This window comes from Biomphalaria glabrata, chromosome 9 (assembly GCF_947242115.1).
Source record: "Biomphalaria glabrata chromosome 9, xgBioGlab47.1, whole genome shotgun sequence".
NCBI lineage: Eukaryota > Metazoa > Mollusca > Gastropoda > Planorbidae > Biomphalaria > Biomphalaria glabrata.
The window spans coordinates 37260221-37274293 of record NC_074719.1 but is presented as its reverse complement, the minus strand read 5'-3'; the positions used below and the strand labels follow the sequence as shown (position 1 = coordinate 37274293).

General features: G+C 37.4%; 1 protein-coding gene across 3 annotated transcripts in view; it reads right to left on the bottom strand.

Moving 5' to 3' along the window:
• Positions 1 to 5115: 5115 nt before the first annotated feature.
• Positions 5116 to 14073, bottom strand: part of LOC106056355 (uncharacterized) — a 167840-nt gene continuing 158882 nt past the window's right edge. For 2 of the 3 annotated variants that reach the window (XM_056042494.1, XM_056042493.1), the window contains 4 exons: positions 12510 to 12675; positions 11397 to 11477; positions 7526 to 7567; positions 5116 to 6726 (listed from right to left, as the gene is read on the bottom strand). In XM_056042494.1, the coding sequence (XP_055898469.1) occupies positions 6540 to 6726; positions 7526 to 7567; positions 11397 to 11477; positions 12510 to 12675 (476 nt within the window). In that variant the 3' untranslated portion in view covers positions 5116 to 6539. Of the gene's footprint in view, positions 6727 to 7525; positions 7568 to 11396; positions 11478 to 12505; positions 12676 to 14073 lie in introns of those variants that run through there. The other variant, XM_056042495.1, reaches the window with a different exon arrangement.

The window sequence follows — 14073 nt, the reverse complement described above, 5'->3', positions numbered from 1 at the left end:
GTGACTTTGGTGTTACTCATTTTGAAAAAGGCAGTGAGTAATGGAAGACTACTCTTAAGACTTTGGTTGGGGTAAAGTTGTAAGTTCCCCTTTCAGACCTTGCGATCTATAGGGCAGATAATGGAAGTCATCTCTGTTTCTGTGGCCAACGGTCAAGGTTCAAGTGGCCAGCACAATGACCAACCACCTTTTATTTTCCCCCAACTAAAGTCAGGTATCCATTTAGAGTTGGGTGGACACAAGGGCACACTAAAAATACCAGGTCTTCATTGAGATTCGAACCTAGGACCCCAGGTTTGGAAGCCCAAACACTTAACCAATCAGACACCACGCCTTCTTGTTCCTCTTTAAAAATAGACAACAAAAATGACCATCTTTGCCCCATTGGGAAAAAAAAGGCCGGTAGGTGGGGTATCCTTAATAGGCGCATGGAATGAGTCAGTGCAGTGATAAGAAATATTCGGCGATGGATAAATTGTTGGTTGGGGTGTGGAGGGTAGTGAGAAGAACAAAATGCTGATACTTGTATTTCAACATACTTTTTAAGACTTAAGGCTTGTCTGTCACCTGTATGAATACTTTCTGCCCAAGTAGAATCCAGGTGTACAACTTTTGCCAGTCACAATGTTTTACAACAGTGGATGCCCAAATATGGCCCACGACGTTTTTTTTATTTCTCGGCCCGCCGAAACGTTGTTACAACGTGTCGATCAGGTCAATTTTATTTCGTTTTTGTACCGGTACATTTTCGAATGTCGGAAATTAAAATGGATCCGCAGGTCTAACAAGGTTGGGCATCACTGTTTTACACTGCATGTTGCACTAATTGACTGAAGTGAATCAATTGAACATAAAAAACAACAATGTATATTGTGGAACTATATAGTCGCAGAACCTGTGCTCATGTGTATAGGCCTACTAAGTGCTTAGTAATAGTGTCAAAGTTGCAACTTTAATTTTGGAAGTGTATTGTTTAGCCATCACATCCACTGAGATTTTATTATCCCCAATTCAGTGAAGTCTGCCCTCTAACATTACACTTTACACTGAAAGTCTGAGTTCTCTTCAGGATACAAGTTTGAAAGGTACATATTTAACTACATAATCACTATATTGCCTCTCCATCCCCCTTTATCTAGCCCGTCTCATTTCCTAGATTAAATAAAAAAAAATTTTTTATAAATTATTGACAAGAACTTTATAGATGGAAGATGTCTTACAATTTTATCTAGAATCGTACGCCTAATAACAGTGATGCTTTTTTTGGAAATAATTGGTCATTTTGGAGATACTCTGTGAAAAAAAGGTCAATCCACCTGTCCTTTGGTCTGTGGACCGCTGGGGCACCACACATGATTTCTTCGACCGTCTTTCTCCATTCTTCTCTGTCTTGACTAGAGTCTTTTTCAATGACCAGACCCTATTCATTCTTGAAGTTGTCTTCTCAACTAAGAAACCAAAAAAAAAAAAAAAAAATCTAATGCTCTGGTTAAAGCTTTATTGCGATCCATTGTATGCTAAGCGCTGTGCAGAAAAACAATTTGACGTATGTTAGTAGCTCTTTTTGACACCTCCACTACTGTTATTTCTATAGTCTGGGGTGTTAAGTGGACATCCCTGACTGGAATTATTGAAAACAAAAAACCCCTCAAATGTTATGTTCAGCACTCACTTTATTTGACCGTATCGTAATATAGAAAACAATGACCAAAATATGGGCATTAATAAAATGACAGTAAAATACAAATAAACTATATACCTGTACTTTATAGAATGTACAAATATAATCCATAAATTAACATCGTAAAAATAAACAGCATTTGTGTTGAACATTGAATTAAAACATAAACTCAATTATTTATTAACTCGATTATACATTTATCGTCAGGATTAGTTATAAATAGATTGATGATAAATATAAAAATGATGTGGGCCTACATGTCAATGTAGCATTATGTTCAAAGTAGCATATATATTTTATGCATTGGTGAGATGAATTCATACGTAGATATTTATATATAATACATTATTTATAGAGAATGAACAAAGAATGGAACAGTGACGTTCACTATGTAGTTCTCATTAAAAAAAAAAGGATGTACATTGGTAAGTTCTGAAAAATATTTGGAATGAATTCTAAGTTTAATTCAAGGGAAATTATCGTGCTAACTTCAAACTGTTCCTAAACAGTAAACAGTAAATCAGCTAGCTAATTAAATAGTGGTAGGCCATAATGGACAAATTTTGTTTGATTGGAAATAACTCTCTCAGTATTGAAAATTATGTCTGTAAATGTAGAGTTCTTCCCAATAGCAATGAATAATAAACACACATAATGATATTTTTTAAAAATAATGTCATTTGTTACGAGACTGGACTTTTATAAATAAAGAATCTTTAATTCTCTCTCTCTCTCTCCGACTCACAATCTCAAGGCCTCTCTCTCTCTCTCTCTGTCTGCCTCAGTGACTAAGTGTCTTATCTCACATCACATTACATTAATTATGAAGATATGAAATTCAAAATGAATGAACCTCAAGTCGTTCTATAATGCCAACCGTTAACCTCTTTTAAGTAACAACATTGTATTAAGGCAAACATAATTGAACCACATCAAGGATATAGGTATCAGATATACAATACATTTTCAAATTAAACTTTGGAACTCTCAATAAGAAAAATATTTGAAATTGTAATGATATAAAAATTAGCTACAACTTTAAATACCCTAGCCTAGAAGAAGCATAATTTTATAAACCTTGTGGAAAGAGGGATTAATATAGTATACCGTTCATTTGTGCGATTGTTCCCCTTTGACTAGAAAATCTTTTTTTTTCATCTCAACGCATATAATACTATTCAATCACTAGATGTTTCAGATATTTTAACGTAAAAAAATAAAAAAATTGTCTTTAAAAATATGAAACGCGCGTGAATACTTTTAGTTTATTAAAAGTATTATAAGAATTGTGGACGATAACAGTTAGAGGTTCAGTCAGACAAGATAGTGACTGATTTACATTATATGGGAAGTGGTAAGTGCTATAATATTCTTTTTACATTGCACATTGTATGCAACTTAAACAGAGTTTCTATGAAGCCTTATGTATAGTCAGACTATTTTGATATTTGAAAAAAAAAAAAAAAAAAAAAAAAAAAAAAAAAATAAAAAAAAACAATGGAAATACTGTTTTAATTAAATGTAAGCCTTATGACATCAACAAAAATATACACAAATAAAACTATTATAATTAGATAATCAAAGAATGTTCAATCAACAATTGTTTGTAGTTACAAAACGGTAAAGGTTCATATTTAAATGTACAAATAATTACATCGCTCGATGGATACTTGGATAGATACAATGACAAATAAATAAATAGTTATTACAGTTTTGCGTTCAGTTCTAGAAGTATAAGATGCCCTATCATTGAATGTCCTTCAAATTGCTAGCCATGTAAGCTTCGGTGGTCTTTCGATACACACATTCAGCAAGTAGGCTTCGTTAATATATATATAATTTTAACTGCTTTTTAGTGACACCGATTTAAATAAAAGAATTTCATTAACTCTTTCTCTCCTAACTGACGATACCAGCTTTGATTCCACCAGAATATGGTAAATAATTACGGAGAGAAAGAGTTAATAGACCCCATGACTTATCTAAAGTGGATTGTACTTTTTTAGCGGTTCCTTAAGAAATGAAAATTTTTACATTTTAGCCGAAAATCCCAGAAATCCAGCAGGACGGCTGGAGATTGCGGTAGGCAGGGTTTGAACCCATGACCATCGAGACAAAAGTACAGAGCGAATAGGCCTACCTCACGAGCAGGCAGCCATCGAAGGAAATAGAAGTCATTATGGCTCATGTTGATAACATTGTTGCTTTTGGGGTTTGAACCAGACAGCTCTCCTCAATGCTGAAGCTCGTTTAAATGCCTAAACGTAAATAGAAGGGTTCGGGTCTGAAAAGTCGATAACCTTCAGGACACGAGAACGTTGCTCCTCTTGCTGCCTTGTCTCTTTCAGCTCTAAGTTTCCTAGATTGTTGTCTTGATGTCGGTTTTCTTTGTATTTTAAAGCTTAGAACAATACCAACGGCACCACACTTTGATCGATTCCAGAATAGTTCTTCCAAGTCATTTTTGTTTCGATGTTGCATTTCTTGAGAGAGCTCTAGAGGGTATCTGTGTGTCTCTAGAGGGTATCTGTGTGTCTCTAGAGGGTATCTGTGTGTCTCTAGGGTATCTGTGTGTCTCTAGAGGGTATCTGTGTGTCTCTTTCTCTAGAGGGTATCTGTGTGTCTCTAGAGGGTATCTGTGTGTCTCTAGAGGGTATCTGTGTGTCTCTACAATGTATCTGTGTGTCTCTAGAGGGTATCTGTGTGTCTCTAGAGGGTATCTGTGTGTCTCTAGAGGGTATCTGTGTGTCTCTAGAGGGTATCTGTGTGTCTCTTTCTCTAGAGGGTATCTGTGTGTCTCTAGAGGGTATCTGTGTGTCTCTAGAGGGTATCTGTGTGTCTCTACAATGTATCTGTGTGTCTCTAGAGGGTATCTGTGTGTCTCTAGAGGGTATCTGTGTGTCTCTTTCTCTAGAGGGTATCTGTGTGTCTCTAGAGGGTATCTGTGTGTCTCTAGAGGGTATCTGTGTGTCTCTAGAGGGTATCTGTGTGTCTCTAGAGGGTATCTGTGTGTCTCTAGAGGGTATCTGTGTGTCTCTAGAGGGTATCTGTGTGTCTCTAGAGGGTATCTGTGTGTCTCTTTCTCTAGAGGGTATCTGTGTGTCTCTAGAGGGTATCTGTGTGTCTCTAGAGGGTATCTGTGTGTCTCTACAATGTATCTGTGTGTCTCTAGAGGGTATCTGTGTGTCTCTAGAGGGTATCTGTGTGTATCTGTCTCTAGAGGGTATCTGTGTGTCTCTAGAGGGTATCTGTGTGTCTCTAGAGGGTATCTGTGTGTCTCTTTCTCTAGAGGGTATCTGTGTGTCTCTAGAGGGTATCTGTGTGTCTCTAGAGGGTATCTGTATGTCTCTAGAGGGTATCTGTGTGTCTCTAGAGGGTATCTGTATGTCTCTAGAGGGTATCTGTATGTCTCTAGAGGGTATCTGTGTGTCTCTAGAGGGTATCTGTGTGTCTCTAGAGGGTATCTGTATGTCTCTAGAGGGTATCTGTGTGTCTCTAGAGGGTATCTGTATACCTCTTAGAGTTGACATCCCCCCTTTTAAGAACGCCTTCCTATGTACAACTCCATGTAAACTAGTCAATCAGGTAAAAGTCAAACATTTTGGACATGCCCCCTGCTCTTCGTCTGCTGATTGGTGAGTGTCAGCCATTGCTGCATATGAACTTTGATCCGACTACTTCATGTAGTAAAAGGTATAGTAGTTGTTTTCACAGTAAGTCGTTTAGTTTGTCTGGCTCTCAATACACATAGCAGCAACTAGCACCTAACACCTAGGATCTAGCACTTAGAATCTATCATAACAAGTTTAGAATTCCGTTTAACCCTTTCTTCCTTCTTTATGTGCGGATACTTTTGAAATTTTCTGACTTTCGCATACAAGAATCCCTTTTGCTTGACATAGAGCTACTGGAAGCGGCATACACAATGGGGAATGGTTGTGTGCAGTTATTTTCTCATCACGTGTAACATCTTAATTGATCTTCACTAATAACTATGTTTGTAACGTGGGATCCATTCTCTTTTCTTCTTTAGAAAACTCACTAGCCACATTTTATATTTAAATCGACAATGACTTTTAAAAAAATATTAATTACTGCAATATAATCACACTAATATTTAAATTGAATCACCTTTTGCATGTTCCTCCTGCTTCTTGGCAAGAAAAATCGAGTTTGTCATCCTATTTTCGGAATTAAGAGACTATGAGTCAGTAAATTGGTGTTTCTGCTTCAGGAAAATACAAGAATGAACCACAGAGGCAAAGCCTATCTTGTGGTAAATGAACATTCCAATATAATCAATTCTACGGTGTGCAATCCATTTTGGCTTCAACGATGTGAGCCGGGCATTTTCCGAACATGTTTAGATTCACTGATTGGGGCAGGCATTTATTGAATATAGTTAGATCCATTGCTTACACCATGCATTGGCTAAACACTTTTAGATGCTCTGCTTTTTGGCCAGGCATTCAATGAACATATTCATATTCACAGCTTAGGCCACTCAGTTATTGAACATAGTTAGATCGACTGCTTGGGCCAGGCGTTTGTTGAACATTTTGAGATCCACTGATTAGGCCAGGCATTTGATGAACTTATTTATATTCACTGCTAAGGCTAGGCTATTGTTCAGCATTTTTAGATCCATTGTTTAGGCCACCCAGTTATTGAACATATTTAGATCCACTGCTTGGGCCAGGTATTTGTTGAACATTTTTAGATCCATTGAAATGAGTCAGGCGTTAATCGAGCTTGATCAACAGTGTTAAGAAAATGTATTTACTTTATACACATCAGCTGTAGCGTTAGTTGTCTTTACAAAACAGTCTTGGTCTAGTCTTTAGGCCATTACTTGACCTTAACATGGACTGGTTAGCAGTGCTGTGCTGCCTTGACCAGTGCTGTTGTTACTACTGCTGCACCCACTGTCCGAGAGGGCGTCGCAGGCGGAGATTAAGGTAATCTCACTGCGTCTTGGGGGCGCCGTGTGGCAGCCTCGATAGAGTGGGTTAGAAAATGATATATCCGTCTCTGTTGGAAACGCCCTGAAAGTAGAATAAAAGTGAAATGAATGTACAGATTGAAATCTTCTTAAGAAACTAAGGTTTATATTACGCTTCGTAAATTTGGATCCAAAACTGCTGATAGTTTTTATACCACCGTGGCTTAATACTTTACAAAAATTATCATCAACTCACTCTGTCTGTGAGTCTGTCTGTCTGGTAAAACGTTTGAAAACGTTACTTCTCACAGATCCATTCTCGGATCAAGTTGAAACTTTGCACAATTATTAATTGGCGAAGACAATACAGGAATCAATAAAAAAAAATAACCATATCTCAATTAATTACTGGTAATTAGCTATTTTGTTGGATACCGACAAAGGACATTAATTCTACATTATAGAGATTATAGCTATATATGTGGAGGTTTTTCCATTAGATAAGTATATATTTTTTAAAAGTATTTATTATATATTTTGTTTAATATAACGCTATGAACGCCTATATTGTTAACTCAGAGATGTTTATAATAGCAATAAAAAAAATGATAATCCTTAACGCTCTCCTCTTCCATATAATTCTGAACTGCATTGTTTTCGAGATTTGGTATTAATTCAGATATATTACTCAGAGATGTCTAACCATACGGGAATAGTCAACGGTTAACAGTAACGGGCATGAAAAGGGCATTATCAATGATAATTTTATTTTTTCAATGTCATTGAGCATGAAGGATCACCCCTTCTTTTGATTCTTGAACTGAATACAGATACGTTTTTTTTAGTTTATTTTTCAGATTGGAGTATTTGATTATGCTTCAAAGATATACTTAGATAAATACCTGATAGAGTCAAAGTCATCTTCATAAACTTTAGGTGATGTGCTGCAGAAAAAAGAAAAGATACGTATCTAAATAGGCTCACTACTCATGTCAATTGACTTTTCTATATCATTCAACTTATTTCTACATTGACCGAAAAATCAATGAAATCACATAAAGTCATGCACAAACGTTGTCAACTATAAGACAATCTATTCCTCAAGTCATCCATTCACAGCAGTGTATCCTTTGTCAGTATTTTAATTACCACTGCACTGCCCCCCCCCCCAGTCATTCATGAGGCGCTCATTATGGATACAGCCCCCCCCCCCCAACCAACCAGCCCTCTCTTTTCGAAAGGGGCGAGACATGAAAAGTAAAGGTTGGTCATTGTTCTGGCCACATGACACCCTCTGGGTCACATAAACAGATGACCTTTACATCATCTACCCTATAGATCACAAGGTCTGAAAGGGGAATTGAGAAGACATTTTGTATCTATGTTAAAATAATTTCTCTTTCAACCTGTTTCTCGATAATCGTCTACAGCAGTGGTTCTCAACCTTTTTCCCTTAACGGAACACTTCGCACATTCTGAGTAGTTTACGGAACACTTTGCTTACTTTTATTTTTTAGAGAGGTTGATTCACGCGGCGGCCTATTAGATAATTATTCTAGTAGCTCGCGGAACACCTTCTCAGGCCTCGCGGAACATCTTCTCAGGCCTCGCGGAACATCTTCTCAGGCCTCGCGGAACACCTTCTCAGGCCTCGCGGAACATCTTCTCAGGCCTCGCGGAACATCTTCTCAGGCCTCGCGGAACACCTTCTCAGGCCTCGCGGAACACCTTCTCAGGCCTCGCGGAGCACCTTCTCAGGCCTCGCGGAACACCTTCTCAGGCCTCGCGGAACATCTTCTCAGGCCTCGCGGAACACCTTCTCAGGCCTCGCGGAACATCTTCTCAGGCCTCGCGGAACACCTTCTCAGGCCTCGCGGAACACCTTCTCAGGCCTCGCGGAACATCTTCTTAGGCCTCGCGGAACACCTTCTCAGGCCTCGCGGAACACCTTCTCAGGCCTCGCGGAGCACCTTCTCAGGCCTCGCGGAACACCTTCTCAGGCCTCGCGGAACACCTTCTCAGGCCTCGCGGAACACCTTCTCGCGGAACACTAGGGCTAAGCGAAACAGAGTTTTGGAAACACTGATCAACAGCCAGTACGACCCCAAACGTTACCTTTCAGAGGATATTACAATACCCCTCCGGGCCAATCTACCTGTCTTTCTCATGTAAACAAAAAAATTAAATTTCTGTAAAAAAAACATCGTTCTGATATATATATATATTCATGACCTAAACTGTTCCGCAACATGGGCATATGTGCCCTACTTATGCCTCGAATGTTTATCACACTTCAGTCAGGCTCCACTTTATTAGAACTGCACTCTTTTTACAAAGCTTATATCAAGTCACTCTGTCTGTCTGTCTGGGTGGAAGCTGTTACATGTCATTCCTCATTCTCGAATCAAGTTGAAACTTCGCACAATTATTTATTGTCGATGAAATCACATTAATAAATAAAAAAAATTAACCCTTTAGTTATTCAGTTAGTGGTATTTAATTAATTGTGTTTTATGTAGGAAATGTACTGAGATAAATGTTGTGTAGAAACTAGTTCGTTCGCTAAAACTTTTTTTTGACGTTAAAGTCTTCTGTTTGTAAAAGTACTAGAATAGCTCAGTGGCAAACATGTCGGCCTTCCATCATAGAGGCTCCAGACCTCGAGTTCAAATTCAGTCTCAAGCAACTTTTAAAAAAAAAAATTGTTTTTGAAAAGGCAGCACGGCAACCTTCTCTCAGCTACCCCCCTCCCCCCTGTCTGGTCCACAAAAGTGATTGGACCCAAGTGCAGGGGTCGGCAACCTTTTGAGTCGGAAGAGCCAAAAATTAGAATTTACATAGAATTTACAAAATTTTTAAGTTTTTAAAGAGCCACATTTTTTTTTGCCAACAATAAATAGTACTCACACACTCTTTTAAAACTTTTTATTCCTATATATATATATATATTGTGTTTTTCACAAAAAATTAGATACTATATTGAATTATTAGCTAATTAACTAAAGCAGCTAAATATCTATTTACAACACTAATTTGTACTTAACTAACAAACAATTGAGCAAAACCAATTTAATTGGGGCGATGACTTTGCGAAGTTTTAGAAAGTTTGGATACATTGGCTCATAATTTGTTTTGAGTTTCAAACACGACTCTAAATTTTCATTTGATGTTCGCTTCTTACTTTACTTTTAATTCTATTCATACAAGAGAACGATTGCTCACACGAATAAGTCGATCCAAAGATAGTCAGCACTCCAAATGCCAACTTCTTTACCTGACTGTAGCAGTCGGGAAGACTATTCAACTCATTAACTCGCGACATTTCTTTGAAAGCTTTTTCTTCAAAACAAAACAATTCTTCTACCAAAGCATCGGCTTTCCTTGCAGCTTAAGGTTCAGCTCGTTTAATTTCGATGTTATATCCACCATATAGAAAAAATTTTGTCTTCCTCCAATTCAGGGTGATTAATGCCTTTATCATTTAGGAATGTATTTCTTTCATTCAAGCACAAAGCAAAACGTTTCAATCTTAGAAAAGCCCTCGTACTTTATTGGAAAGAAGGAGGTAGGGATACTGAGTCTCCACTTCCTTTAAGAAGTCTTTGAACTGACCACGGTTGCTTTTGACAACATGCTGTTAACAATCTTCATTACCAAATCTATGACCTGAACTATTTCGGCCTAAAATGTTTGGGCACAGAGCGCTTCTTGGTGTATTATGCAGTGAAACGTAGGAATTTCACTGTTTATTTTGCTTCATCAGTTGTTATTGAAACGATTTTATTTAAATCGATCTTAATCTATATCTTCTTCTCTAGTTTGTAACGAGAGCGGTAGCAATCCTAGAGTTCTTCTTTTGGACCTTTGGGAAGACATATACCTGACATATACCTGACAAAATGGACAACTTTTGCTGTATCTTTATGTTGCCAGACTCATCTATATCAAGTGATAAGACAAAAGAAAGTTGGAATATCTTCATCTGCAAATATGTTACATTTGAAGACAATTGAGCTATTCTATCTTGTTCTGTTTTAGCGGATAGGGCAAATCTTTTTTTTTTTCAAAATTTCTGGTTTGTTTTTGAAATCATAAATCAGTTCTTCAGATGCATGTCTGAAGCAGTCTTTGACATACTCACCATCTATAAATAATTAGCATTTTTGCGCAATTTCTAGTGGTACCGCAAAGCTAGCCATATTTGCATTACTTGTACATTGCTTCTAGCTTTTAGAAGATAATAACTCATTTACTTGAAACAACAAACTATTCGTCACAGCCAAAGCACATGGTGAAGATGCTAATTCGTCTTGCGTCGAAAGCGAATTAAAACCTACATAGAAACATCCGACGACTGCCGAGAGCTTCCGACGGACTTATCAACAGTGAGGACGTGTGTAATGGGATAGGGGTTTGGTGAAAAGCGAGTACAAGTGGCTATTTGAAAAAAAAATTCGATAAAATAAATAATATTTGCGTATGGAACTAATAAGAGCCGCAGCTTCACATTCAAAGAGCCGCATGTGGCTCGCGAGCCGCAGGTTGCCGACCCCGGCCCTAGTGCACTGAGCATGCTATCAGCATGAAAGTTGCGATAAATATTTATCCAATCGTACTAATGTATTATTATGTGTCTAGATCTACATTGATATATCAAGCAGCGATTAAAAAAACCTTAGAACTATTAAAAAAAAAAAACAGAACCAACGCATTGACATGACGCAGACACAGCTCTGCCCCATGTGACCCGTTGTCATGGAAAACAAATGTTACCTTTCTTTTTCGTAGAGTGATAAGCTCTCTTCTTTGTTGTATGTGTACTTCTCTATTGCCTTCCTCTTCTCTGTGCGGCTTCTGTAAGATGTAAGAGAAGAGAAGATGGACATATGTAAACGTGTAGACAAACGAACAACAACAACAAAATCTTATCTACGGGTAACAACTCCGCACTTAGAACTCTATCTCTCAATAATGTAGAAGCTATTTCCCCTTTTTAATATCAAACACAAAAATTAATTTCTAATAATTAATTAACTAATTTATTATTATTTTTCATGTTTTTTTTACATAATCGTTTTAAGTCTCGACTTCCTTAAAGAACGGGTGTTGCAGAAATAAAATGTACAATTATTTAAGGGGACCAAACCTTACATACTTAGCAGTATATGTGAATACTGAAGGACTACTTTCCCTTGTTGGTATCAAACAAACAAAAAAATAATTACCATTGATTATTTTACTAATTTGTTAATTTATTTTTCTTGTTTCCTGTCTTATCTATGCCCATGAAAAATTGTGCGAAGTTTCAACTTGATCCAAGAATGGGTGTGGGAGAAATAAAGTGTACAACCTTTGTACCAGACAGACAGAGTGAGTTGATATAAGCTTTGTAAAAATGATTAAAACGTATATCTTGTTTAGGATAAAGACTAAAGACCCCAGAAATGAAAATGGAATTAGAGAGGACTTCAGTGCATGCTGAAAACAAAATCACTGTGGCGGGGGGGGGGGGGATATCCAGGATTTCAGTATGTGGAGGCCCCAGACATTTGTTGATACCCCTCACACTTTTTTGAAAGCTTTAATAAAATTTCACTTATCAATAAAAATACTGATATCTGATAGCAAGCTATATTTTAGGAGAAAGAAAAAAGAGTACTTGTAAATTGTATCTAATTTTACTACTTTAAAAAAAGTTAAAATTATTTAATATGCAATTTTTGTCCAAAAAAAAAATTTTTTTTTTTTAATTTGAGTTTGTGGGAGACCATGGATGACTTTTAAGATCTCTTTTAGGGAGGCCCCTTTTTTGTGGATACTTCGGGGTTGTAGCCCACCTGCTCTGCCTTGATTAGGGCCCTGGTTAGATCACTCTATTCACTTTACCTGTTGTATTTGCAGACGACCACCAGGACCAGAGTAAGTACGATAGTAATCACGAGCAACGATACCAGTACAATCCATAGTATCGTGATATAGGCATCGGTGGAGAAGTTGCTGTCGTCACTCTCCACTTGCTGTTTGGGCTGGATGTAACCGCCTCCTTCGATACCTAAGTGCAAAGAATCAAAAATTTAATTTGAAACAAGAAAAAAATGAAAATAATTTAAAAAACAACAACAAACAAAGCTTGAATTAAGTGTAGTTGTATCAATTAGTTTGGGTCAGTCATGCAATTAAATTTGTGATAATAAATCTGTTCGATTAGAAAATATTTGTACGAATTGTTTAATTCAGCACATCTGCACGCTTTTAGCTTACTCAATTCCACATTTATAACCATATCTCTGAATAATGTAGGATTTATTTCCTTTTTTGCTATAAATTCAAATAATTAATCACCACTAATTAATTGACAAATATTTTTTTAAAATCTTTTAATGATTCGTGTTTTGCTAGGTACGATGAAATTGTGTAAAGTTTCAACTTGATCCGAGAAAGTAAATTCAAGTTCCCCCTTTCAGACCTTGTGGTCTATGGGGCAGATGATGTAGAGGTCATCTGTTTCTGTGGCCTACGGTTAACGAGGGTGTCATGTGGTCAGCATAAACGACAAACCGCCTTTACTGTTCCCCAACTTTTGTCAGGTACCCATTAGAGCTGGGTGGACTTCTGACGCCTGAGGATACCGAAATTAAAAATCCCAGTCTTCTCCAGGATTCGAACCTGGGACTCAGGTTTGGAAGCCAAGCACTTTACCGCTCAGCCACTGCGCCTCCGATCTGAGTAAGAGTATGGGAAAAAATTTGCACAGAGATTGTATCAGACAGATAGACAGATTGAATTCGGTATAAGCTTTTAATAAAAGCAACATTTAAATAACAAGTGATGACAAGAAAAAAAAACGAAAACATTTTATTGTATCACCTACAGCGTGATTTTATCCGTCTTTCTCACATCAACAAATTTCTACCGATTGTCTTCCTCAGTCTTGTAGTATTTCGTGTAAAACAAACCTGCTACTAGCAAACGTCTTGTTGAGCTTGAGGATGATCTAGCGAGGAAGCTCATAATAAATCTCAGCAGCTGTACACGTGCCTAAAAGCAATTCAGTATTGGCCCGTCCTAGCCCTCATTAAGGTTATTGATAAGCGCACTTTTCTTTTACTATTAGGAATAGTTGATGCAGAGAAACGCTTGAAGCTGGGACTCCGCCTATGACCCGACTGGGGAAGCTTGCACTTAGACTGCGATTGAGACGTTGAAAATTTTGTTTCATTTAGAGGGACGTCACTAGTAAAAGTTCACAATAAATAAAATAAATTTAAAAATATAGAGGCTTTACCGTGTGAGTTACACTGAGACCGAAGATGTAGATTGATATCACACAAACACACACACACTGTCACAACACACACAAACACCCACTCAAGCATTTTAAAACGTCACGCCAGATGTATTGCGCCACCGTTTGATTTCAATAGAAAATTTCTATCGAACAGAATCTTCG